This window comes from Heteronotia binoei, chromosome 1, assembly GCF_032191835.1.
Source record: "Heteronotia binoei isolate CCM8104 ecotype False Entrance Well chromosome 1, APGP_CSIRO_Hbin_v1, whole genome shotgun sequence".
NCBI classification, from domain to species: Eukaryota; Metazoa; Chordata; class Lepidosauria; order Squamata; family Gekkonidae; genus Heteronotia; species Heteronotia binoei.
Genome location: NC_083223.1, coordinates 38,563,766 through 38,590,738, shown reverse-complemented (window position 1 = coordinate 38,590,738; position 26,973 = coordinate 38,563,766). Strand labels below are relative to the sequence as shown.

The window sequence follows — 26,973 nt, the reverse complement described above, 5'->3', positions numbered from 1 at the left end:
GATCATCTCCTCACGCACGCTCACTTCCCTCACAACACTGCCCCACCCACTTCCAAATTCACCTCCCTCCGCTCCCCCTCCATGCTCGGAAAGATATCCGCTCCTTCAAACGTTCTGCACTCCTCGCGTTTCACAAAAGATGCACACCCCTTTCTCGAACAGCAACGGGGGAGGGCAGAGAATAAAGAGAAAAGGTGGGAACCCACCCCCAGCCATTCAAACGTCCCCACCAGCACCATGTCGGCTCCTTACAGGCAACCACACCCACACCAACTGTCTCCTTTCTTCTGTTCTCTTCCTCCTTCCCACCCCCCCCCCGCTGCTTTTGTATGGCTTCCTTGCCTCCAGCAGTCCAGGCCTACTTCTATAACACAAAGGGAGGGAGGCAGGGACTAGCGCGCAGCCACCAGCCAGGCCCCGAGCAGCTGCAGCGCTTGCCCTCTTTTTCTCTTAGCCTCTCCTCCCCCCACGGCCTTTCCCGGGGACCTAAACAATGGAACGTGGGTGAACGTCGCGGAAAGAAGGGGGGGCAGAATCCCCGTTCCTCAGAATTCTCTCGCTCCGCCCCTCGCGCGCTTCCCCCTTCGTTCCAACCATCCCCCCCCCCCCCGCGCAGGCCAACGGCCGAATACTCACGGGCTGGGCTGGTGGCGCTGCTGCTGCTCTCTGTAACGGACGCGGAGAGGGCACCTCCTCCTCCTTCTCCTCCTCCTCCTTCGGGACCACCCTTGCCTGTAGCTACCCAGCTGCCCACCCTCGCCTTCCCGCCACCGCCGCCCCTCCCCCTCCACCGCCGCCGCCGCCGTGAGGAAGACTCACAACAACATGGCGAGTGAAAGAGAGAAAGAGAGAGACGGACATACACAAGAGACAGCAGCAACGGCGGCGGCAATCCACTAGGACGCATGCGCGCCGTCAACCCATCCGTGGACGCCGGGAAAAGGGAGGAGGGGAGACGGACGGAGGAACTGACAGAAAGAGAGCGCGAGAAACAGTGGCCGCGCGCGCGCCTGCGCCGCTGCGAGAATGAGTTTCGCGCCTGCGTTGTAGCGTTAATGGTTGCACAAAAAAGACCGAAAGGGGAAGGGATAGAGAAGGACTCACGATTATATAGTTCTCTGTAGCGATTTCCGGTTCAACAGCTGAGGGAAGTGGGCCTGCTAGCCAAGAAAGAAATTGATCTGCAAACTCCCTTATCTTTTGACGGTGAAGAGGATCCTCTGTTTTGTTAATGTTCTGAAAAGACTAAACACAAAGTTACATAGAAATGATAACGCGGGCAGGGACTGTTTCCTATAATAAATACGTAGAGGAGACAGGTGGAAAACAGACGGCTTCTTCGGTGGTGGCACCTCACCTTTGAGGATCACCGGGCCCCTGTTTTGATGTCCTTTAGAGATGAGAGGTCAAAACATTCCAGTTTGTTGTAGTAGTTAAATGTGCGGACTCTTATCTGGGAGAACCAGGTTTGATTCCCCACTTCTCCACTTGCAGCTGCTGGAATGACCTTGGGTCAGCCATAGCTCTGGCAGAGCTGTCCTTGAAAGGGCTGCTGTGAGAGCCCTCTCAGCCCTACCCACCTCACAGGGTGTCGGTTGTGGGGGAGGAAGATAAAGGAGATTGTGAGCCACTCTTGAGTGGAAGGCAGAATATAAATCCAATGAAGTACTCCGTTATTTTTAGTCCTGACCTGCTTCTAGCCTGTTAGTTATTTTACCGGTAGCATTTTCGGCTGCTTCGTGTTGTTTTTAATGGCTTGTTTTCATACTGGTTATTTGATTGGGGGATGGGGTTAAACATGATATTGCTGAATTCATTCTTACTCCTTAATTAACTGCCTTAAGTAGACCTCTGGAAAGGCAGAATATAAATTTATAAGTAAATGAATAAGATTCCTTTGCTTTAAAAGCTCTGTAGCTGGCAAAAGTTCAACCCTTTCTTCTCCTGGCAGTACAGTAGTGAGGAATGTTGTTAAAGTTCAGTCTGTTGTGCAGCTATTCAAGGAGCAATAGGATGTCAAAGAACATTCCAAGATTCTCCAAGTGGGCTCTCACACTTGCTTTCATAAGCTGCTTTGAATCACCATCTGACAGTGGCAAAGCTATAGCTTAAATATTGAAATAACTAGATAAATGTCCATATGAGTCCCTTTGCAACATGTTCACATGTGCTCCCCCCTCCTTTTCTGACCAACTAATAACCTTTCCCTTTCAAAATGCCTTTGCTTCTCTGTCAAACTGTATAAAATGGATTGGGGGGGAAATGGAGCTTTAGCTACTTCCACTTAGAGAATATTGCTTGGATTGAGAAGCAGGAGTACTTTTCAGAATATTCTTTGTAACTTTTATTTATAGACAAAGCAATGATGTAGACTTGGATGGTGAATATCAGCGTTTCCCCTTCTCTGTTGTCTCCCTGGGCCTTTTTTTCCCTCCTCATTGGTGTCACAGAAGCTATTGCACCCAAGTTCATTTTCAAATCTAAGAGAAGCATTATTGGAAAGCACTGCAGAATTCTCTAGACCTGCTTTATTTCATTTGGCATGCTGTATCTCCACTACACTTGTTCCACAAGGACCTGGATAGCCCATACTTGTCAGATCTCAGAAGTTACAGTATGTCACAGAAGTGAGTACACCCCCTTACATTTTGTAAATATTTAAGTATATCTTTTTATGTGACAACACTGAAGAAATGACACTTGGCTACAATGCAAAGTAGTGAGTCTACTGCTTGTATAACAGTGTAAATGCGCTGTCCCCTCAGAATTACGCAACACGCAGCCATTAATGTCTAAACTGCTGGCAATGAAAATAAGTACACCCCTAAGTGATAATGTCCAAATGGGGCCCAAGTAGCTGTTTTCCCTCCCTGGTGTCATGTGGCTCGCTAGTGGTAAAAGGTATCAGGTGTGAAGGGGGAGCAGGTTATTGCTCTCACTCCCCTCATACTGGTCACTGGAAGTTCCACATGGCACCTCAAGGCAATGAACACTCTGGGGAACTGAAAAAAATGAATTGTTACTCTACATAAAGATGGCCTAGGCTATAAGAAGATTGCCAAGACCCTGAAACTGAGCTGTGGCCCGGTGGCCAAGACCATACAGCAGTTTAACAGGACAGGTTCCACTCAGAACAGGCCTCGCCATGGTTGACCAAAGAAGTTGAGTACCCATGCTCAGCGTCATATCCAGAGGTTGGCTTTGGGAAATAGACTGAGTGCTGCCAGCATTGCTACAGAGGTTGAAGGGGTGGGGGTCAGCCTATCAGTGCTCAGACCATACGCCGCCACCTGCATCAAATTGGTCTGCAGGACCAGGGCCGACCTGTGGGTTCGTGGTGCCCTAGGCAGGCGTCCCCCTGCCAGTGCTGCCCAAAGGTACCCCCTGCCGCCTTGCACCCCCAGCATAGCGCTGCAACGCAGCACCACGCTCCATCGCAACTCCCCCTGCTGTGGCAAGGCAGCAGTGGCACCCCCTTCCCGTCTTTCCCCCCCTGTGCATTCACAGCCCAACACGGGTGAAACTTATCTTTAGAATGACCGGGCTGAAATAAAGGCTTGGCTCCTTCCTCCTTTCTGGAACCAGAAGGGAGAGGGGAGCCAAGCCTTCATTTCAGCCCAGTTGTTCTAAAGGTAAGTTTCACCGACATCGGACTGTGAGTGCGGGGTGGGGGGAGTGAAGGGAAGGGGGTGCCACCACTGCCTTGCCGTGCTCTGTGATCACGGCAGTGGGGCACAGTAGGAAAGGGGGAGGGACAGGAAGGGGGTGCCGCTGCTGCCTCGCCACTCGCTGTGATCATGGCGGCAGAGCAGAGAAGGAAAGGCGGAGGGAAGGGGGTGCTGCTGCTGCCTCGCCACCCACTGTGATCACGACGGGGCAGGGAAGGGAAAGGAGGAGCGATGGGGGGGAGGTGAAGGGATGGGGCGGGTGAGGCAGCAGCAGTGGTGGGCGGCGGTAGCGGGCAGTGGAGGCAGGCAAACTAGGTACTTGCCTGGGGCACCAGGAGGGGGTGGGGAGCCCAATTTGGCGTCCCCACCCTCCCGGTGCCCTAGGCAACTGTCTAATTTGCCTAGTGGGTGAGCCGGCCCTGTGCAGGGCTGTCGTCCCAGAAGGAAGCCTCTTCTAAAGATGATGCACACGAAAGCTTGCAAATGGTTTGCTGCAGACAAGCAGACTAAGGACATGGATTTCTGGAACCATGTCCTGTGGTCCGATGAGACCAAGATAAACTTATTTGGTTCAGATGGTGTCAAGCATGTGTGGCGGCAACCAGGTGAGGAGTACAAAGAAAAGTGTGTCTTGCCTACAGTCAAGCATGCTGGTGGGAATGTCATGGTCTGGGGCTGCATGAGTGCTGCCAGCACTGGGGAGCTACAGTTCATTGAGAGAACCATGAATACCAACATGTACTGTGACATACTGAAGCAGAGCATGATCCCTTTCCTTCGGAGACTGGGCCACAGGGCAGTATTCCAACATGATAACGACCCCAAACACACCTCCGAAACGACCACTGCCTTGCTAAAGAAGCTGAGGGTAAAGGTGATGAACTGGCCAAGCATGTCTCCAGACCTAAACCCCATTGAGTATCTCATTTTCAAAAAGTTTTATTAGTTTCAGAAAGAAAGACAAGATAGGGGTAGGGGATTGGGAGATAGAAAACACCATATAGTCCGTTAGTATTTTATCTAGAAATTCTAAACTTAAAATTCTACATTAACTTTTTATCATAGCTTATCCTCTATTATTTTATCGCAACTGCACCATTTCCATTTTATATTTTATAATATGTTCTTTTGGTTAAAATTTACTAAATTTGAGAATTCAATAAAAACAAATTTTATACTATAAAGTACAGGAAAAAAGAAAAATAAGTTCACATCAGAAAATCTTAAAAGTCTTGATTATCTAGCAAGGCATAAAATCTATTCCAATATTTTCTTGCTTCTTCTTTAGATTTCCCAGTTAACAGCTGAGATAAAAAGTCCAGCTCTGCTGTTTCCAAAACCTTTCCCACTATATCTATTTTCGTGGGAATCTCCTGAGACTTCCATCTTTGCACCAGAAGGATCCTAGCTGCTGTGTTAAAATGCGCCAACAAGTGTCTCATCTCTTTGGAATAATCCTCTGGAAATATGGTCAATAAAAATAGTTCTGGTTTGAAATGAATCTGTGTCTTTGTAATCCTCTGCACCATTTCATGGATCATTTTCCAATAACCTTTCACAGTCTCACATGTCCACCACATATGGAAAAAGGAACCAGTCTGTTTAGTACTTTTCCAACATTTGTTGGACATAGTAGTATAGATTTTACACAGTTTCTGTGGTGTCAGATACCATCTATAAAACATCTTGTATAAATTTTCTTTAAAAGTCACTGGTTTAGGTAATTTCACATTCAGTTTCCAAAGTCTCTCCTAATCTTCTAATGCAATATTATATCCAAAGTTTTTTGCCCATTGAATCATACAATCCTTTACAACTTCATCTTGTGTCTTCATTTGAAGTAGAAATGCATATAATTTGGAAATTTAGCTTTTCTTGTGGGCCCAACAAAATTTTATCAAATACATATTGTTCTGTATTAAAACCTTTAGTCTCGTCTTTGGCATATCTCAATTCGACTTGCATTCTCAACCACCAATTCATTTTAATAACCATATTTTCCAATACTTCTTTAGTTTCAATTGATTGTCTTTTCCCAACAAATCATCATACTTGTAATTCTGGTTTATTTTTAAAAGGTTTGGGTGAATAAAAGCTTCTTCAATCATGCCCAAGTTATGATACAAAGATTTTCTAAACCAATGATTTTTAAAATATGAATGTCCTTCAAGTCTTTGGTACCGCAAATATGCATGCCACCCCATAGTCAAATCATGTCCTTCTAATAACAATTGTCTCCTGTCATTCAGGAGTATCCAGTCTCTTACCCATAACAGTGCAGATGCTTTATAATATAACTGCCAGTCTGGTAGACCCAAGCCTGCTCTTAATTTGGAATCCTGCAGTACTTTGAGTTTAATCCTAGGTTTTTTGCCTTGCCAAATATATTTGGCAATCATCCTGTTCAGTTCTTGAAAAAATCCACTATTTAACAATATTGAAATAGTTTGAAATAGGAACAATAATCTTGGTAAAATGTTCATCTTTTATTAAAGCTATTCTTCCCAGTAAAGATAAGTTTAAGTCATGCCATTTTTTCCAAGTATTTTTTTATTTCTTTTGTCATAGTTATCTGCTTTTAAGCTGCTACATTTATTTGAAATAATGATGCCTAAATATTTAATTTTTTTAATGCAAAAATCCTGATTTCTGCTGAAAAGATTGAATTTGTTCCATTGTCATATTCTTTGCCAAAAATTTTGTTTTATGATAATGAATCTTTAATCCTGCATATTGGCCAAATTGGTTAATCTTACTTATAAGACAGTCAATTGAGTCCATTGGTTGTTCTAATATGAAAACTAAATCATCTGCAAAAGCTCTAAGTTTATATTGTTCATTTTTTATAACAGCTCCCTTTACGTTTGAATCTTTCCTTATTTGGTTATTCAGTATTTCTAGAGATAGAATGAAAAGTAAAGGTGACAGTGGACAGCCTTGTCTTGTACCTTTTTGAATTTTGATAACATCTGTTAGTTCGCCATTCGCTGTCACCCTTGCATTTTGTGAAGACTATATTGCTTTTACTGCTCTCTAAAAATTTTCACCACACTCCATACCTTTCAATTGTTGTAACATAAAATGCCAGGAAACATTGTCAAAAGCTTTCTCAGCATCCAAGCAAATCAGTGCCAATTGTTTCTCTGGATGTCTCTCATAATATTCCAAAATGTTACAAACTGTTCTTACATTGTCTTTTAAATATCTTTTAGGAAGAAATCCTGCTTGATCATAGTGTATTATAGATTGTAGAACTTTCTTCAAGCGTTGTGCCAATATTGCAGCAAAAATTTTATAATCCACATTTAAAAGAGAGATTGGACGATAATTTTTAATATCTTTCAGATCACTGTTTTCATTTGGAATCAAGGATATTGTAGCTTCTTGCCATGAGACTGGTATTTGACCTTCTTGAATCTTTTCTATGAGACGTTTAAATAGTAAAAGTAAAGAGTCTTCATAAGCTTTATAAAATTCTGCAGATAGACCATCTGGACCCAGAGCTTTGCCTTTCTTTTGAGATGTCATTTCCTCTCCAATTTCTCTTATTGTTATTGGTTCATTTAAAATTTTTTGTTGTTCCTCTGTAAATTTATCAAGATTATTTTGTTTGATGTATTCTTCTAATTCTGCTTTCTGAACTTGCTTCTCTTCATATAATTTTTTATAAAACTGCTCCACAATTTGAGGTATTTTTTGTTTTTGACTTTTCTCTTCATTATTCTCATCTTTCAATGACGTAATTATTCTTTTGGCCTTTTCTTTTCTAATTTTATAAGCTAACCACCTTCCCAGTTTGTTAGCATATTCGAAAAAATTTTGTCTAGCGTATTTCAGTTTAATTTCCATCTCTTCCATAAGGACTAGATTCAATTTATGTTGCATTTATTTCACTTTCTTTTGAAATTCACCTTTTGTTGGTTGTTTTTAAGATTCCTTTCCGCTTCTCTGGCCTGTGATATTAGGTTTTTAAAATTTTCAGATCTCTCTTTTCTTTTCTTGCTACGATATCTAATTGCAGGACCCCTATAATAAGCCTTAGCAGTATCCCAAACTACCTGCATTTTCACTTCTTGTGTTATATTTTGTTTGAAGAAGTACTCTATTTCAACCTTGGATTCTTTAAGAAATCTTTCATCTTTCAAAATAGAAATGTTTAAATTCCATACTTTTCTCTTTCATGGACTTTTAAACTTTACCATTACAGGACTATGATCTGAAATAACTCTTATTTGAATTTCTGTGTCAACTAAATCTTTAATCAGGCTTGCTGAAAGCCAACACATGTCAATTCTTGACCAGTTTTGGTGTCTGGCAGAATAATAGGTATAGTCTTTAGAGTTAGGGTACCTTGTTCTCCATACATCTGCCAGATCCATTTCTTCTGCTAATTTCCAAAAATTTACTGGCAGCTGAGAGCCTTTATATTTCATCTGTTTGGACTTTTTTTTATCTAGCTGTCTATCTGGAACGGCATTAAAGTCTCCTATTAAACAATATTCTGTATAAACCAAGTTTACTAGTTTGGAAAGCAAATTTTGGAAAAATTTCTCTTGGTTATCATTTGGAGCATAGACGTTTGCCAATAATTTTTTTTATTATCCACAGTAATTTCTACTAATAAGATTCTTCTATCTTCAGAAGCAAATTTCAATTGTGGATTAAATTTGTCTGATATATGTTGCCACTTTTCTTCTTATTGTTGACTGTTGTTGTAAATAGGTTACCTAGTTTTTTGTTTTTCAAGAAGTGTTGATCTTTCGTTAAAATATGTGTTTCTTGCAAACAAATTATATCCATTTCCAATTTTGCCAAATATCTAAATGTCTTCCTCCTTTTTGCAGGAGAATTAAGTCCATTTTCGTTAATTGAGACTATTGAGGCCATTATGGATTTGAGTTATCCTTAATTTTTTATCCTTTTTGGGGTGTTGCCTTGTATGGTATCTCCATGGTTCATTTGGGTTTTCTTCCCCAGAAACTTCACCCTCTTCCTCTTCTTCCTCTTTCTTTTTCTTGCCTTCTTTTCCATTCATTTTTTCCAAAAAATGTTGTGCTTTAAAAATAAGGTTAATCCTGTATCTGGTCTCCTAATATGTAAAAAGTAGACCCTCTGGCATTAACCACATATAGGGTATTTCTCTTCTCAAAAAATCTGTTAACTCTTGATACTCTCTCCTCTTTTGCCTCACAGGCCAGGGAACCTCTCTCAAAATTTTCACCATATTTCCAGCTATCATCATTGGTCTGTCTCTTACTTGTTTTAGAATTTCATCTTTAATCCTCTTCCTTGTGAATTTCAAATGTACTTCGCTGGGCAGCTTATTTCGCCTTGTGTAGCTCGAGGGTACCCATCTAACTTGATCAAATTCCTCTTCCATCCTCTCAGGAGTCACCTGTAAAATTTCAGCCAAAGCCTCACTTAAAATTTTCTGTAGATCTTCATTTTTTTCCTCTGGTATGTTTTGGAACCTCAACATATAAGCAGCTCGGTCTACTTCCAGTTGTAAAAGTCTAGAGTCTTGTATACTCTGTACTTTTTCCATGTACTCTGCCTTCTGGGTATTCTCTGTTACTTGGCCCGCCAATGTTTTTAAGACTTTATTAGTCTCAGTTGTCTGGTAATTTTTACAAGCTCTTTTTTAATCTCTGTCAGCTGCTCACCTATGTTGTCTACTTTGCTAATTAGCTGTACTATAGCAGTCATTAATTTGCTAATTAGCTATACTATAGCAGTCATTAAAGCAGCTAGCATTTCTTTCATGTCTCCTTGTGTAGGTGTAAATTTACCTGGCCCAACTGGTGGATTAGGTGAAGGAAATATTTGTTTTCCTTCTTTGTTGTCTTTTTTTCTTACAGAGTCCTTAGGTCCACTCATTTTTGTTGAAAGTAGAAACACACACCAACAGAAAAAGCCAATGCCACTTCTACCACTTTTGTTTTGGAACTCTTTGTTCTCATTTATGTCAGATAAAGTAAACACCGTATGCTTGCTATCAGACAGCTCACAAATGAAAACAATTTTCTGGTCTCTATCCGCAGTTTGAGCCAGTCAAAACAATACTAAAAAAAGCCTCTTTTCAGTTCAGTACAACAGATAGTAAGAAAAACAATTCCATTCAGTTCAGCTCTCTGCATACATAGCCTTTGCCTACTATAAGAAGCTAGATTTGTTCAATTGTAATCCAAGACACCGACCAATCTTCCAACTAGGATTCATATATAAGAAGTTGCAAGACATAAATCTGTAATCCAAGGGCTGAATACCCTATTTGTAATCCAAAGGTGGGACCCAAATTGAATTATAATAAACCAAACCACATCAGAGAAGCACCAGCATCCAGGAAAAAAAGACAAAAGCAAAACAAATATATCCAATGAAAATTCTATAAACCAGATAAAAAAATCCTAAAACCGTAATCCAGGGCTGAGTGCCTTATTTGTAATCCAAACAAATGCCCCCAAAATACTGTATTTTTCGCACCATAAGACGCACTTTCCCCCCCAAAAAAAGTGTGGGGGGGAAGTGTGTGCGTCTTCTGGAGCGAAGGTACCATACGTACCTTCCTCGGGGGGGGGGGGGGTGTGATCCGCTGCCTCCATCCTGGCGCTTCCCGCCCCTGCCTGCCTGGTTCCAGCTCTGACGCTTACAGCAAGCGCCAGGATCGCTCCCTCCGCCCTCCGATCCCAGCGCTTGCTTTAAGCATCAGCGCTGAAGCCAGGCAGGCAAGCAGGGAGAAAGCACGCCGCCCCCTCCACAGCCAGCGTTTGCGAAGCGCTGGGTTTGCGGAGGGGGCGGGTGCTTCCTCTGTTCCTGGCAGCCAAGCCTCCGATCCCAGCCCTTGCTATCAACAGAAGCTGAAGCCAGGCACAGAGGAATCACCACCACCCCCCTCCACAAACCCAGCGCTTCGCCAAGCACTGCGTTTGCGGGGGGGGGGTGCTTCCTCTGTTCCTGCCTCCGATCCCAGCCCTTGCTATCAGCAGAAGCTGAAGCCAGGCAAAGAGGAATCACCCCCCCTCCACAAACCCAGCACTTCGCAAAGCGCTGCTTTTGCGGAGGCGGGGGGTGCTTCCTCTGTTCCTGCCTCCGATCCCAGCCCATGCTATCAGCAGAAGCTGAAGCCAGGCACAGAGGAATCACCCCCCCCTCCGCAAACCCAGCGCTTCGCAAAGCGCTGCGTTTCCGGAGGGGGGGGTGCTTCCTCTGTTCCTGTCTGCCTGGCTTCAGCTGCTGCTGATAGCAAGGGCTGGGATCGGAGGCAGCCAAGCCTCCGATCCCAGCCCTTGCTATCAGCAGAAGCTGAAGCCAGGCACAGAGGAATCACCCCCCCTCCGCAAAACCAGCGCTTCGTGAAGCGCTGCGTTTGCGGGGGGGGGTGCTTCCTCTGTTCCTGCCTCCGATCCCAGCCCTTGCTATCAGCAGAAGCTGAAGCCAGGCACAGAGGAATCACCCCCCCTCCGCAAACCCAGCGCTTCAGGAAGTGCTGCGTTTGCAGAGGGGGGGGGGTGCTTCCTCTGTGCCTACCTCCGATCCCAGCCCTTGCTATCAGCAGAAGCTGAAGCCAGGCACAGAGGAATCACCCCCCCCCCGCAAACCCAGCGCTTCAGGAAGTGCTGCGTTTGCGGAGGGGGGGGTGCTTCCTCTGTGCCTGCCTCCGATCCCAGCCCTTGCTATCAGCAGAAGCTGAAGCCAGGCACAGAGGAATCACCCCTCCCCTCTGCAAACCCAGCGCTTCGCAAAGCGCTGCATTTGTGGAGGGGGGGGTGCTTCCTCTGTTCCTGTCTGCCTGCTTATAGCAAGTGCTTGGCTGCCTCCGATCCCAGCCCTTGCTATAAGCAGCAGCTGAAGCCAGGCACAGAGGAAGCACCACCCCCCTCCGCAAACCCAGCGCTTCGCGAAGCGCTGGATTTGCGAAGGGGGCGGCATGCTTTTTCCGTGCCTGGCTGGGAGACAAGCGGCGAGATCGCTCCCTGCAAAGTGCTGGGTTTGCGGTGGGGGTGGAGGGAGCAATCTCGCCCTTGTCTGCCAGCCAGGCACCTGCGTCTTATGGTCCGGAGCGTCCAATGGACCGAAAATCAGTAATCCAAAGGTAAAAAAAAAGAAAAGCCCACAAATCCAACAATAAAAGCACACAGGTGTCAAAAAAATAAAAACCCAAACCAAAAATCTTTGCAACTATATCCAAAAAATAATCCAGCCACAGATATACAAAGTACCAAAAAAGGGGGGGGAAAGGATAAAATACCAAATAAAATGGTTTGCATCCACAGAAAAGATCAAATAACCAATTATAGTTTTAAAAGAACAAAAACAATTTTTTTCCAAAGTATTCTTGTTGTCACCAGAGATCTTGTTTTATCTTATAGTCAATATCAGATCCCCAACAGTTTTTGATATTTCTTTATGTGCTTCTAAGTGCATCAAAACACTTGCACTAACTCTTCAAAGCACATCTAGATCATCCAGCTCTCAGATCTGTCAGCATAAATCTTTTCCCCAGAAGCCAAAATTTTTTCTCGCCCACAGGTGTTTAAAGGAAACCATTCAAATTCAAACATCCATTATAAATTGATGAGATCTCTTACATGCAGGTACTCTCGATATATCAGATTGTGCAAACTTTTTCAAGCCTTGCAAAAAAAAAGAGGCAGGGTTCCCCCCCTCTCTCTCAGTCTCTTGCTTTACTTCTGCTCCTGATTTTCTTTTCCCTGCCAATACCAGTCCTAAGTAGTATAGAAGTGAGGTTAAAAAAACATACACATCAATAAGAAGTTTCTGTCTTTTATAACACTTGAAAATCCGGAATGTAGAGTGGGAAAAAGTGGGAGAAGAAACAGGTGGCTGACTTTTGTGCCATTTAAAATGATGATCGGCACAGAGAGCTTGAGGAAAGCGGGATTGTGGGAGTAGCCGCCTCCGCTGGTCTCCCTGATCTACTGCTCAATCCTCACCAATCTTCTGGAAGCCTTCCTGACCCCCAGAATCGGGTTGTCCTTCATGGGCAACCCCTCAGAAGTGCCAATTTGAGGGCGGCTCAGGATGCAACGGTCCGAGCCACTCTCAATGCCGCTTTGCCGGGTTTCGGGGGGCCATCCCATTGAGCATCTGTGGGGCATCCTGAAAAGGAAGATGGAGGTGTGCAAGGTCTCTAACATCCACCAGCTATGTGACGTTATCATGGAGGAGTGGAAGAGGACTCCAGTGGCAACCTGTGAAGCTTTGGTGAACTATATGCCCAAGAGGGTTAAGGCAGTGCTGGAAAATAATGGTGGTCACACAAAATATTGACACTTTGTGTGTTGCGTAATTTTGAGGGGACAGCACATTTACACTGTTATACAAGCTGTAGACTCACTACTTTACATTGTAGTCAAGTGTCATTTCTTCAGCGTTGTCACATGAAAAGATATACTTAAATATTTACAAAATGTGAGGGCGTGTACTCACTTCTGTGACACTGTAAGCCGGGTCAGATGAGAGAACACTAAGGAATACAAGGATCATCTTGACACAGAGGCAGGCAGTGGCCAACCATCTCTGTCTGTTGCTTTGAACAACTTTCCCCAGTTCTCCTATCTGTTTTAAACTGCTCTCAGTCAAGGTTGAAATCCGAAACTGTCAGTACTCAACTCTTCTCAGCTAAGGCTGAAATCAGACTGAATTCTCCTCAGCATCCAGTTCAGAAGTCTTTCTCTGCTCAGCTGATGTTAACCTATCAGATTGCTTGGAACAACCTGTCACTCAAGGGTTTCTGTTTCTGTGAAGAACAAACCCCTCACAGTCCCTTATCTGTTTACATAGCACTTCTAAGCATTTAAAAGTGCAGTCCATCACAATATTCAACATTTTTAACACTCTGAAACAGGCAGTGTCATCTTTATTTCGGGTAAATGATAGATGGCTGGTGCGTGGGAGTAGGCCAAGTAGGCATCCGCCTAGGGTGCCACATAGCCTAGGGGGCACCACCAGCATGTGTGCTCCTTAGAGCCCGCCTTCCCCAATGGAAAGCAGGCTCCACAGAGGGCAGACACTGCCCAGCTGGTTTCGCATTCTCCAGGTATGTAACATGCAAAAGCCGACGGTGCCTGCACAGTGTGCTTTTTGGAGCCTGGCAGGGATAAATTAACCAATTGTAAAAGTTGAAGAAGAGCTAATTACAGTTTCTAAAAATTGGCTCCTGTTGAATTTGTATACTGCCACTCATCCTTCCTACTCTACTTTAACAGAGCCATGGGGTGGGAGCCATAGCTCAGTGGTAGAGCATCTTTTTTGCATGCGCAAGGTCTTGTCACTGGCACCTCCAACTAAAAGGATCAAGTAGAAATGGTCATGTGAAGGTCTTGTCCCTGGCACCTGCAGCTAAAAGGATCAAGTAGTATTCTCACAATTTTAATTCTTAATCTCACAATTAAAAAAAAAATTAAAATAAAAAACATTAACATTTAAAATAAAAAACATTAACATTTAAAATAAAAACTGTAAATTAAAACTAAATAGTTTCAAGTTTCTTCATTTCTCCTACAATTTTGTTTTTTTTTTAATTTGGGGGGGGAGGTGGAATAGTGGGCAGCTCGTCTAGTGCACCAAAAACCCTAGCACTGGCTGAGAGGGCTGCTCTGTGGGGCACAGCTAACTGGTATGGCTGCACCCTGCTCTTCTTTAACCATGGCCTTTCTCCACAGCTGATCAAAAGTCACCCTGCATCTCTGCTACAGTGCTTTCAGTAAAAATAAGGTTGCCTCTTGCCTGTCAGCTGGGAATCAGGGTCTGGAGCTGCCTCAAAGACCTAGCAGGTGGCTTGCTGCCTCCATGCCTTCAGGTGCCTCCCTTGCCAGCTGGTTCACTGATGCTGAAACCATTCTTAGGCACAGGCAGGCACGTAAGTCATCTTCAGTTCAGGGACATCCATTTTGGTGTTATTTTATAACGGTCATCTTATATCCGGAGTAAATTGAGTATTTATTGGGGGTAAAAAGGGTATTTATTGGATTGTAGATGAGCTGCATCTCACAGCTCAAGTGGTTAACATTTACTTACAGATAATGGGAAGTGTGAGGTCTCCAGTGAAGGGGAGACCCCTGAATAATTAATGAGTAACTCTATATAATAATAAATGAAAATATGGTTTTTGTGCCTTCAGAAGAGAATGTCTGATGCAATATTTGAAGCAGCTGTAACTGTTAAAACCAGGCAGCCCAAACGGGTGTGAGTTACAAATGTGTATTGATAGCAGGAAACTCCTTGCTGAATAAGATAAACAGACACACTGGAAAACTACCAGGGAGAAAGGGGAGGGGGGAAGTTGAATCTGATAACTGTGAGGGCCAGCATGCAGGCATGCTGTTTGCTTAAAACGGATGGTTTGAGAAGTGTGCGGGGTTCATTATTTTGGGGAGCCTTGCTGCTCAAATGAACCTTGCTATTGGTGCCAAATAGTAAAATACCTTGTTTTCAATCAGTAAGTGTGTGCCTGGTTATTTTCCTGCTACATAACATGGTGCATTAGCCGGGAATAGCGGGGTGGATTTTTCCTACCCTTAGGCGGCCTGAATAAACGTTTGCCTTCCATCCTCATGGCGGGAACAGCAGACTAGGCACCAGAGTCACATTTTTGACTGAGTCCAGCTCTCTCCGCCTTGGTGGGGAAAGGTATTCGGTCAGCCAGCCAAGATCCCACGCCTGATTGAACCGACATGTGAAGGGAATTGGAAGATCTTCAGGATTGTGAGTATGAACTGTTGGGAATTTTGGTTGCCTCTCCTTGGGAGAGAAGAAGGGTCTGATCACCCCTTGAACTCTGTCTAGTAGGCTCTGCCTTGGAGCTGAAGCACAGAAGCTACGAACTGGGAGGATTTCTGTGGTGTGTGAATGAGAGACGAAGCCACTAAGTGAGAGGGATTTTCTCTTGTGTAGTTCTCAGTAGGGAGATCTTACTGGGTTCATGAGAGAAAGGGAGTGTAAACCCTCAGGGCTCCCTGGCTGCCAGACCCCTTACTGGCAGCTCCTGTTTTCTGTTTGAGAGCCAGTTTGGTGTAGTGGTTAAGTGCGCAGACTCTTATCTGGGAAAACCGGGTTTGATTCCCCACTCCTCCACTTGCACCTGCTGGAATGGCTATGGGTCAGTCAAAGTTATCACAGAGCTTGTCCTTGAAAGGGCAGCTTCTGGGAGAGACCTCTCAGCCCCACCCACCTCACAGGGTGTTTATTGTGGGGGAGGGAGATAAAGGAGATTGTGAGCCGCTCTGAGACTCTTGAGTGGAGGGTGGAATATAAATCCAATGTCTTCTTCTTCTTCTGTTTTCCCTAGAAGTGTGCCTTGTCTAAATGTTTGGTGCCATGGGGAACTTAAAAGCCAGAATTCTGGGAAATGTCAGAGAATGGTAGTTCCACATGGGCAGGCAAGGCTCCTTTGACCCTAAACCTCCCTTTCAAGAAAGAAAAAAAAATTTAACTTTTGGATTTGAATGTCTTTTAGAATGGAGAGACCTGGCTTTGTAAGGTAACAAAGACCTCTCCCCCCTTAATAAAATAAAGAACAGAAGAGCAATGATTTGGACTAAAATTAGATGAGGCCAGTTCTCAGGGGAAGGCCTGGAGATTCCAAGCTGCAGACTTAGTTTCTCTGCAGGGTAATGGAAGTTTGGTGTGAGTGAGGGCTCAGAGCCTGGTTCCCTTGGGATCTCATCTTTCTTTAGACTTCCATTTTAGATCTCAAGCAATCTGTCCTGTCTGGATATGGCAACCCCATTCAGGAAATAAAACTAACTGTAGAGAATGTGGCCTTGCCCAAAAGATCAGGTCTTTGTTAGTGTGACAAAGTCTGCCACCTGTCTGGCCAAGGTGGGTCAGCAGACTTGCCAACTGATAGTCCAACACAGGTCCAAAGTCTGGTATTTCCCCCAGAAACACCAGGAAGGTAGGTTGCCACCAGACTGGATAAATCCTTTAGCACAGAAGCCTCTGCCTATTAAGAAAACTCTAGAGAAAACCAAGCCACACCACTGCAGCAAGGGGTTCCCCAAGTCAGTTTTCACAAATTGATAGTAGGTATTTCCAAAGGCTAGTGGATAAGTTTGGCTCAGATTGTGGTGGCCTGAAAGCAACTAACCACACAAATAAACTTAAAGAAAGTTTATTTTACAAAATAGGCATGAAAGCATTGGTTTTAGAGAGTTGTTCTATGTAATTAGCTAACTGGGTATAAATTCAGAGAACTAGATATTATTATACAGAGTTCAAATGTCCAGATGGAATCCAAGGGTTTCCCCGAATGGAATTATGTCAGGAGGCTGTTCAGCATAATAGGCTCTAGTCTAGGTTAGGCTAGGCAAAGAAATGTACTTATTATGTTATTTTATGCCTCCCAGACCCTCGTGGTGTATCCAGTTAAGGCTATTTAGCTATCTCAGTATTAAAATTCAGTTGGTGCATGGATACTGCATTACAGTTAGCCCAAAAAGAACTTAGGTTCAGCTCCTTTAAAATGCAGCCAGGATGCAAATTAAATAAATACAATTTATTGCCATGATTGAGAAAGAGATTTGGAGAGTTGTACCTTTATTTTCACCTTTAAAATGCCAGAACTAAATATCTCTGAGAAAGAGAGATTAAACTAGTTTTGTTAAATATTTACTGCTTTAGTTCTATAAATTTCAGGCTCAAGGGAAGGCCTCTGAGCATGTACAGAGAGTGCCTAAATCAGCCCCAAATTGGAGCCTGGCTTAGGGAAGCTAAAGATTCCAAATTTGCAGTCCTCCTGCCCTTCCCCCACAAGAACACCGTGGCACAGAGTGTTAGAGCTGCAGTATTGCAGTCCTAAGCTCTGCTCACGACCTGAGTTCGATCCCCAGTGGAAGCAGGGTTTTTAGGTAGACGCCTCCAGGTTGACTCAGATTTCCATCCTTCCAAGGTCAGTAAAATGAGTACCCAGCTTGCTGGGGGGGAAGTGTAGATGACTGGAGAAGGTAATGGCAAACCATCCCGTAGAAAAAAGGTCTGCCGTGAAAATGTTGTGAAGTTGTGAAAGCAATGTCACCTCAGAGTCAGAAACGACTGGTGCTTGCATAGGGGACTTTTCCCTTCCTGTCCTCCCCCCATTGGAAAGGAATATTAATCCTCTTCTCTTTTCTCAATCTGAAATCTTCAACAGAAAAGGGTAAAAGGAATAATAATTTTTAGAATGCAGTGCCCTATTAAGAAGGAAAGAAAATTTTCACCTCAAGTCTCTCCTCTTGAAGGCACAAGCAACCAGGTGTATTTACAGAAAGAGACCTGTCTTTTTATAAATCAGATCCATAACCAGAAAAGGTATATAGCCAAATTTAGTTTTAATTGTAGAAATAAGAAGTGTAAAATCTGAACCCCCACCAGGCAGATATCACATCACCTTTCCCATCTTGTGTTTATAGATATGCCCCATGGTATCTAAGGGGGGAAACACAATTGAGATATTTTTCTGAATATTCTCCTGGTTTTGGGTCTAAGATATAAATTCAAACTTTAAACTCTGCAAGAATGTCTCCACAAACAAAATGAGTAATTTTAGATGCCTGGAAGGAAGATGTGTATATGTTAAAACAAGCAAGTCAGTTTGAAAGCTTCTTGGCTTGCTCAAAACACTACTATGTTTTGCAAGGGTGCCAGTCTCCAGGTGGAACCTGGAGATCACTCCCAAAAATATAATGTAATGTCCAGAACATTAAGGCTAGTGCCTCTGGGAGAGCAAGTGTCCAAGAAAATGGACTGCATGCCTTGTAATCTTCAAATTTAATTCAAATATTCAGAACTGGCATCCCAAAGTTCCACTTACAGCTAATCTTTCTCTGCCAGAGAAAGGACCCTGCCTGTAAACTGCCTCGAGGCTAAGAGTTCTTCTAGATTAGAAGCTATTCCTCTGATAATTTATTTCTTTTTGCTTTACCCTTTTGAGTCTGAGAATATTTTTCTAGTGGCCGTTATAGTTTCCCTTGTACTTAGATTGTGTAGCTTTAATTTTAAGGGGAATATTTCTGATAGTTAGCTTGTGAACGCCTTTGCTTTAAAGAAATGGTGTGAGGAAAAGCCCCCTTTCCGAACATCGTAGTCACCAGTATGATTGCCAGGGCGCCTGGAGAAGTGAGCTCGCACACGTCTGGCCAGAGAGTGTGGGCAAACCTATCTAGGAACAGAAGGGACTTATGTGTACAAGCAGCCACAAGCAGCCACAAGTTATACAGGCACTCAAAACTGGTACAGAGTGCCTGCTAGCATAACGGACGTCTTCCCGTCGTCGCGTATGCCAGCCATGGAGCGGAAGAGACTGCGCCGCCAAGGAGCTATCCAGGCGAATGGTTATGAAGCGCTGACCATGGAATCCACCGTGGAAAGCTAACACCACACGTAGCCATCTTCCCGCCAGGCTTGATTCCATTTCATCGTAATAGAAAGCTCACGTACACACCAGATGTCACCTTTGGCCTGCAAGCAACCCATCTGCTCAATGAATGGACCATCAACCCAACTGTCGTTTCCTTTGTCCAACGGAACCCTGGACAAAGACTTATACCCAGAAGAAGATAGAAAAAGAGGGAGACCATCTCCTGCCAGAGCAAAGTCTTTTGTCTAATCTGGGTGATACCTAGGCCAATATTTGATTCTCTATTGTCACCTTTTTAGATAAGCCCATCTAATCTTAAGAGTCCCCCACCCAGTAGTCATCTCTATTCTTCTTCCCAACTGTCACTTTGGAGCCGCCCCAAGGCCTGTTTCAATCTGAAAGTTCTCTCAGGTATACAGGATCCAGGCAAGTTCATTGGTCAAGAGCAGGTACCCAATTAGGTGCCACCAAGGAACTTTCTATTGGCTACTGCAGTAATCCAGCCCTTATGGTCACTGCAGAGCCTCCCCTTCCTCATACCTCCCATCCCCTGAGGGCTCAAGAGAGTCCTTATAACCTGTGGACTAGCTACCCACAGGTGTGCTTCTATCAGTATCCCACCTTCCGCTGCATAGATCCATCCCCGATTCCTGATCAGTTTCGGGTCCCTTACCCGCTTCCTCACTCGTCGCCCATTGGAGCCTTCCTCGAAGACTACGATAGGTAAATATTACCCTGTGTGTCTACCCTTTATGTTCCCCTATCCATCTATCTATATTTCCTAGGACTGTATGTGTGATTGTATGTGTATTTTTATCTTGTATGGAAGACGATATTTTTCTTAATAAATTGTAATTGTTTTACTTAGAGTCCCCATTATTTAAGCATTACTCTCTGGTTGGTTAATCTTGTATACATTGGGAAAACGATCCCTAGTGAGCCAGTTGCCCACCTGTCTAATTCCCCAACCTGGTTTTAAGGGCATTTTGGCTTACAATGGTGCACCTAACAGATCTCTTGTTGTTTTTTGATCTGGGACAATGGGATGGAAGTTTATAATTGTAATCTTGGGTTTATATGGAGCATCTATTCTGCTAAAGCAATACAGTATCCAACCTTTCGGAAATTTTATTCTTTTGTGATTTTTTTTGTTAAGAACATCTCATACCAGAAGCATGTGGTCTTCAGGTGTTGCATCTGGCAGTTTTTCTGTCTTTCTTTGGGCTGCTTCCCAACTTTTCATTCATTTGAATATGGGGGTTCCTTTGATTGTTGGTACTGAGTTTTTGTTTAGAGCAGTGTTTTAAAGTTCTGCCTCAAATTTTGGTTTCTACAAGACCCCTTTTCATTTGAAGTTATAACGTGTTATAGAGGAACATCTATACCCTTCCTTGGGTGGAACTGCCCTCTCACTGTGCAACTTCTCTCTTAAGTCTTGAGAGACTAATACTTTGTTTTACCAGTGATGCAGTTATTCTTAGTGTCATATTTCCCATGGAAATACCTTTTGTAGACTTATTGGTAATTTAGTAGGCAGGATTCCTGAAAACTCTAGGTCTTCATTGGAAATCTGGACTTTAATAAAGTTCTGCATTCCTTAAAAATATATATCTTCATTTGTTCTCTTGATGTCATTTATAGTTATGATCCATCTATGAACTGTGCATATCAATCTTCCTATTCAGCTATATGGTGAACCTCTTACTTGTGGAAAGAGGCATCTATATGGTTATCTATCATATTTTATGCCACCATCTATAGTATCTTGTTAGAGCATGACTTTTTCTGAGTGTTTTGTTCAGAAAATTCTTTCTATGTTTCATGTTCTTACCATGGTAGGGCTCCAATTCTGTTTGATTTTGTGTTTCAATCCAGTCTCCAGTCCTGGCCAGGCTTGCTACTGGATAACACATTTCCATTTATTTGTTTTAAGTTCCTGCCTCTCTGTTATTTCAACCTTCTTTGTCAAGGTGTATTAATCAGAATTTGCCTTCCAGGATTGTTTTGTTATATATATGAAGGAAATCGGGATCTGCAATTCAAGTTTAATGCATGCTCATTATTATATAGTAATTTTAAGAATTACTGGTATGTCTGCTAAGAATTGTTTGTTTAAGGATTAACTATTATTTGCTTTTAGGATTTTTATTGTTGAAGTTTGATGAAACCCACTCTCACACCTATGTGAGACCCACAGAACAAATTTTGGATGAGCTGACACGGAGGAAGATGGGGTTCAGTGGATTTGAACACCCCACTGATGTCCAATGGTTTAAATTCTCTAATCCAGTTCTCTAATCATTTTTGGGTCTGATCCCACACATACATGTATGTTAAAAGCTGGCATTGTTCTATTGAGGCCTCAGTTTTGTTTTGTGTTTGTTTTTGAAGTTTTTCTTCCCTTTTTGTGACCATTTTCATAATCCAGGGGTAACTTCAACTCTAGTAATCTCTTTTTGGAGCTCCAAATTTTGTGCACAATTTCATGTTTTCTTTTTAAGATTCATATCTGTTGCAACAAAATAAAAAGCCTCTCTAGGTGCCCGTTTTCTATATGGATATGCACTAGCCTGAATCATGAGAAGTGATGCATGGGTTATATTGTGGATTTGTGTTCTGCATAATGTATGTTGTATGAAATCTGTCCTTTAACATTGGAAGGGTAGAGACCTTGTCAAACTGAAACTCCATGTGAGAAGGAGGAAGTCTCCTGTCCAAAGCAAGTATGGTAATTTAGCTAATGTATGAAACCCTATCTCAAAAGGGTTGGACTCAAGTCATGGTAATTTGTGGACAGCCAAGGAAAGCTTTAAAAGAAAAAAAACACACCACTTATTGCTGTTTATTTGTTTGTTTCTCTAAGTATGTTTTCCAGGCTCTTCCATATCTACCTAGAGGTCCTGAAATTTGCTTGGTCATGCCTCATTGATGTTGGAAGGAAGGCCTCCCCGAGAACCCCATCCAAATTGAGTTGTGGAGAAAACTTATTTCCAGGGAAATTCCTCTGCCTAGCAAAAGGCTGGTTGCCTCAGCTGATCATAACAGCAGCCCACTGCCACTTCCAAGTTGTGCTTCCAGGAAAAGGAATTCCTTTTGGCTGTGACAGAAACAGATTTCCTTGTGAAAAGATTGTCATGCATAAAGCACACAAACTCTCCATGAACTTAAGAAAGAAGACCTTTTGTTAGACTAAGGGAGGAGGGGAACAAGGAATTAGTCAGGAAATGGTTTTTGTATTGTAATAAAGTGGCCAAGTGTGGACTGCCCACAACTGGCAATGTTTCCAAGTATGTCTGACTGTGTGTATCTTAATCACCTAGGCTGCAACAAGGTGTTTGCCATAAAGGCACATGAGTTGATTCTGTTTATAGCATGTCACTTGCATATGTCCCTTATGTGTTTTAGAAATTGAGATGAGTTCTTGTGTTCTTGCATCATAACTAGTAATGTTTTATTGATAAAGAAATAACTTCTCTAGGATCCTTCCAAGATCTATGTTCACAAATTTAGACTGGACATGTGTCATTATTCAATGCATATACCATGAATGGATTATTTTATATTTTTTAACTCAGGCATAGCCTATTTTTGGTGGTTAACATTCCTAAACCTTTCCCTTTGTTCCAACTGTGTCATAACCCTGGTTGTTTGAAGTCTGATCAGCAGTGCACTATGAAATGTGGCACACACTCTCCAAGGACTGGACAAGTGTCAAAGGGGGGGAAATTGATACCAGAGTGCTGCCAAATAAAGAGAGTAGCCTCAAAAGACATGGGGGGGGGGGCTCTCAAGCTAGTCTGTTTGCCCAGAAAGGCCCCATGATGGAGATCAGGAAAACTCCACATTGGAAGACTGGGCTGCATAGCCAACGCATGCCTCTGAGTGACCTTCTTCCCCACACACACACCTTCTCAAGATGGAAAATACTGGGATGTGCCAGTATGAATGGATAATCCCAACACTGTCTCTCTCTTCCCGTGACCCATCTATACCCCATCTCTGTCAATATACTATTTCATTACCCCATTGTAGTGTCATTTCAGTCTTTCTTGGGAATGTCGAAAACCAAATTGTCACCTAGTTGCCCTTCTTGAGTGGGTATACAGAATTGATTTGCTTAATGATGATGGTCAGTCTCCTTCAGATTTTAAAATAATAAAAAAAGCTTTCAGAAGACTGAATGAGTAACTCTATATAATAATAAATGAAAATATGGTTTTTGTGCCTTCAGAAGAGAATGTCTGATGCAATATTTGAAGCAGCTGTAACTGTTAAAACCAGGCAGCCCAAATGGGTGTGAGTCACAAATGTGTATTGATAGCAGGAAACTCCTTGCTGAATAAGATAAGCAGACACACTGGAAAACTACCAGGGAGAAAGGGGAGGGGGGAAGTTGAATCTGATAACTGTGAGGGCCAGCATGCAGGCATGCTTTTTGCTTAAAACGGATGGTTTGAGAAGTGTGCGGGGTTCATTATTTTGGGGAGCCTTGCTGCTCAAATGAACCTTGCTATTGGTGCCAAATAGTAAAATACCTTGTTTTCAATCAGTAAGTGTGCGCCTCTTTTATTTCCCTGCTACACCAGCACAGGTCCAGCCTTTGTGGGGAGAAATTCCCCCAAAGTGTGTTAAGCTTCACATTTGATTTCTCAAAAATATGTTAAGCCTCATATCCTCATGAACCGTTCTCCATATTCCACACATAACAAGCTGGAAATTCACATCCTGCATCTCCTCTAGCCTGCAGAAAATGTTGGGGCACCTGCTTCAAGATTCCATCAATTGCCCCCTGTACTTCTGGATTGATGTCTAGTTAGCCTTTTGGTACTGTGGGCCCCATTTAGGGAAGGATAACAGCAGCAGCAGCAATGGGACAGACATGCTAACCCAGTGCTATTTTTAGTAATGGCCAGTCATATACCTTTCTATGGCTAACAGGCAGACCATGAGGACCACAACATTACTCTTTTTAAAAAAATAAGCCATCGGTCTTCTAGCATATTACTACTTCTGAACATGGGTTTTCCATTTAACAACTAAGTATTGATAGTGTAGGTTTCCACTGGCCCAATCCCATAGTTGGAGCAAGAAGCCAGAGTGCTGGGTGGATGGAGCAGAGAGAAGGGAGAGGCTTAGCAGGATAGGCAAGATGTCTAATACACAGATACCCATTCACACTTTATAGCCACAGACTAGCAAGGTGATAAGACACATAGTTTGAGGAACAGCTTCTGTTTCATTCTTTAATGAAATCATTTCTCACTTTAAATCACTTCTCCAAGCCAAGCCAGCTGGCAACTTGGGGAATACATTTAAAGTTAAAGCTGCTTTCTTTCCACCTCTCCCTCCACCCTCCTCCCTCCCCATCTATTTTCCTTCCTTCCATCCATCCATCCCTCCATCATACAGCTGTCAAACATCTTAAATTACTGGTTTTGTTGATTTTATGTGTACTTTTTGTTGTACATTGCTTGGAGTCCAGCATTGGCTGGGATGAGGCTATTCATGGATTTAATAAATAATAATAACAATTGATGGCAAGGTATTCAAATGCACAAGCATAAATTATGAAGAAATAATTCCAGCAGGTAGTTTGGCATTTTTTTGGGGGGAAGCAGGGCTTTTTTTGTAGGAAACCCCCCAGCAAGAACTCATTTGCATAAGAGGCCACACCCCCTGACATCACCATAGTTTCATGCAGGGCTTTTTGTGGAAAAGCCCAGCTGGAGCTCATTTGCATATTAGGCCACATCCTCTGACATCACCATTGTTTTGCAAGTAATAACCTTTCCTGTTCATGACTTGCTAATGGGAGTGCTGAACTGACAAATCCCCAATTTATGGCTACCTACCTGACCATAAAGTTCACTTGGTAACCTTGGGCCAGTTATTCCCTCTCAGCTTAAATGCTTCACAGAAAGTTGTTGTAAGGATTTACAGGAAAGGTGGGAGCCATTGCTGCTTTGAGCTCTTTGGAGGAAAGTTGAAATTTTAAAAGATTGGGGGTTTTTAAGAAGAAAAAGGCAACTGTCTTTCATCCAGTAATTTTGGGCCTCAACATGGAATCATTATGTTGGCAGTTGTCTCAGTTGGTCTTTATATGGCTGGTTCTTCATTATGGTTCTTCCTAATATCTTAACAGTGACTGCTTATGCATGCATAATTCAGCTTTGCCGCTAAAATGCCTCTCCAGCTGATATGATACTTGACCCATAGGAGTGACATTCCATCCTATTTAGTTGATACCATTCTATTGTTTGTATTCAATATAATAAGAATAGGACTGACTTCTGTTCCGTTACACTGAAATTTGTATAAGCTACTTTGTCATCCATGCTTTCAGAACTTGCTTGCCCTTTTCCATATGACCTGATAAAACCTGCAGCTTTTTCTTCCCATACACTTCCTATGTGACATGTTAAACCACACTGATGGCATTTTTCATTTTAAAATCTTCAATCTTGCATTCCTTGGCAGTGATAAGACCTTTCCTGAAGGTTCTAGCTTTTCCTTTCCATGAACTGTATTGGACTTGGAAACTTGTTGCAGATTTTTAAATACATATTGTCCCTGTGCTAATGTATGTGGGGCATTATATATGCTAATGTGGGTGTTCCCTCTTTCCTAGGCATGGTACCTGTAACGTACTCGAGGCGGAGACGAGAGTAGGGCAACATAGTTTATTAGGAGCACGTTGCAAGAGAGAGAGCACGCGGGCCGGGCCCCGCTTATATACAATTCCCGGTACAGCCTACTGGGTCGGTCAGGCCAATCCTGACCTGTTGAACTACCCGCCGCGACTGTTGATTGGTGGGTGATTCCGCGCCCTGCGCTGGAGGCTTCTGGGACAGCCCAGTTGCCTCTGCGCGGGGCGCATGTTGTTACTGATACACTACACCCCTCCCCCCCAGTTAAGGAACATAGTCCTTGAGATACGCGGGAGGTCGGGGCTCCCGGGTGGACCGTCTAGGGAGGTCCGGTGGGGGAGGCGCTGCTTCCGCGGTTGGTGCTTCGGCGGCCCGTGGTGTGGCCGGAGGCGGCGGGGCTGGCTCAGCGGGTCTTTCGGGCTCGGACCATTCTGGTGTTCCCTGCGTCGGCGTGATGGGCGTTGGGGCCTCGTCCTCAGGTCGGCTCTCGGTTGGCCCCTCCCCGGACCACGCCTCTTCTGTGTCCGCCGGCTCCTCCGGTAGCATGCGGCGGCGCAACTGGTCTATGTGCCGCCGTAATACCTGGCCCCCTTCGGTTGATATATCATAGTGGCGGGACCCCGTCACTCGTAGCACTCGGCCCGCCACCCAATCAGGCCCCCTTGCATAGTTCCGGGCGTAAACTGGGTCGCCCGCAAAGAACCCCCTGACTGCGTCCCGAACCTCGGGGCTCTCGCGGGTGTCTGACGCCTGGTCGGGGTGTAGCCTGTCCAGTCGGGTTGTCAGCTTGCGTCCCATTAGGAGCTCTGCCGGGCTCACCCCTGTGACCGGGTTGGGGGTGACCCTATTGTCGAAAAGGAATGCCGCTAATCGGTGGTCCCAGTCACCCTGCACAATTCGGCCCAGGGCTTCTTTCGTGGTGCGGACCATCCGCTCCGCCTGGCCGTTGGTGGCTGGGTGGAAGGGGGCAGATCTTATGTACCTAATCAGGTATCTGTGGAGGAACGCCTGGAAGTCTGCAGACGTGAACGCGGTCCCGTTGTCTGAGACTATGGTGTCCGGGATACCGTGTGTGCATAAGACCCTGCGCAGCGCTCGGATTGCGGCGGCGGATGAGGTGGACCCTACGGGGATGACCTCCAACCACTTGGTGTAGGCGTCCACTATTATCATGAAGATCTGCCCCTGGAATGGCCCCGCGAAATCGAGGTGGAGTCTCGACCATGGTTTCCGGGTTGACTCCCACCTAGTGGCGGGGGCGCTGGGAGGCTCGGGCCGCGACTCTTGACACGTTTGGCAC

General features: G+C 44.0%; 2 protein-coding genes across 12 annotated transcripts in view; both read right to left on the bottom strand.

The window, feature by feature from the left end:
- The window catches only part of PUM2 (pumilio RNA binding family member 2), a 107,856-nt gene extending 106,831 nt beyond the window's left edge, over positions 1-1,025 (bottom strand). For 4 of the 11 annotated variants that reach the window (XM_060233522.1, XM_060233521.1, XM_060233523.1 and 1 more), the window contains exon 1: positions 637-925. The gene's annotated coding sequence lies outside the window, so the exon portion shown is untranslated. Of the gene's footprint in view, positions 1-636 lie in introns of all 11 variants that reach the window. The other 7 variants (XM_060233510.1, XM_060233516.1, XM_060233515.1 and 4 more) reach the window with 4 other exon arrangements.
- Positions 1,026-1,193: 168 nt separating this feature from the next.
- LOC132584893 (uncharacterized protein K02A2.6-like) overlaps positions 1,194-26,973 on the bottom strand; it is a 28,773-nt gene continuing 2,993 nt past the window's right edge. The window contains exons 3-4 of the mRNA XM_060256852.1: positions 8,926-9,063; positions 1,194-1,220 (exon numbers count right to left, since the gene is read on the bottom strand). Coding sequence (XP_060112835.1) covers positions 1,194-1,220; positions 8,926-9,063 — 165 coding nt within the window. The remainder of the gene's footprint in view (positions 1,221-8,925; positions 9,064-26,973) is intronic.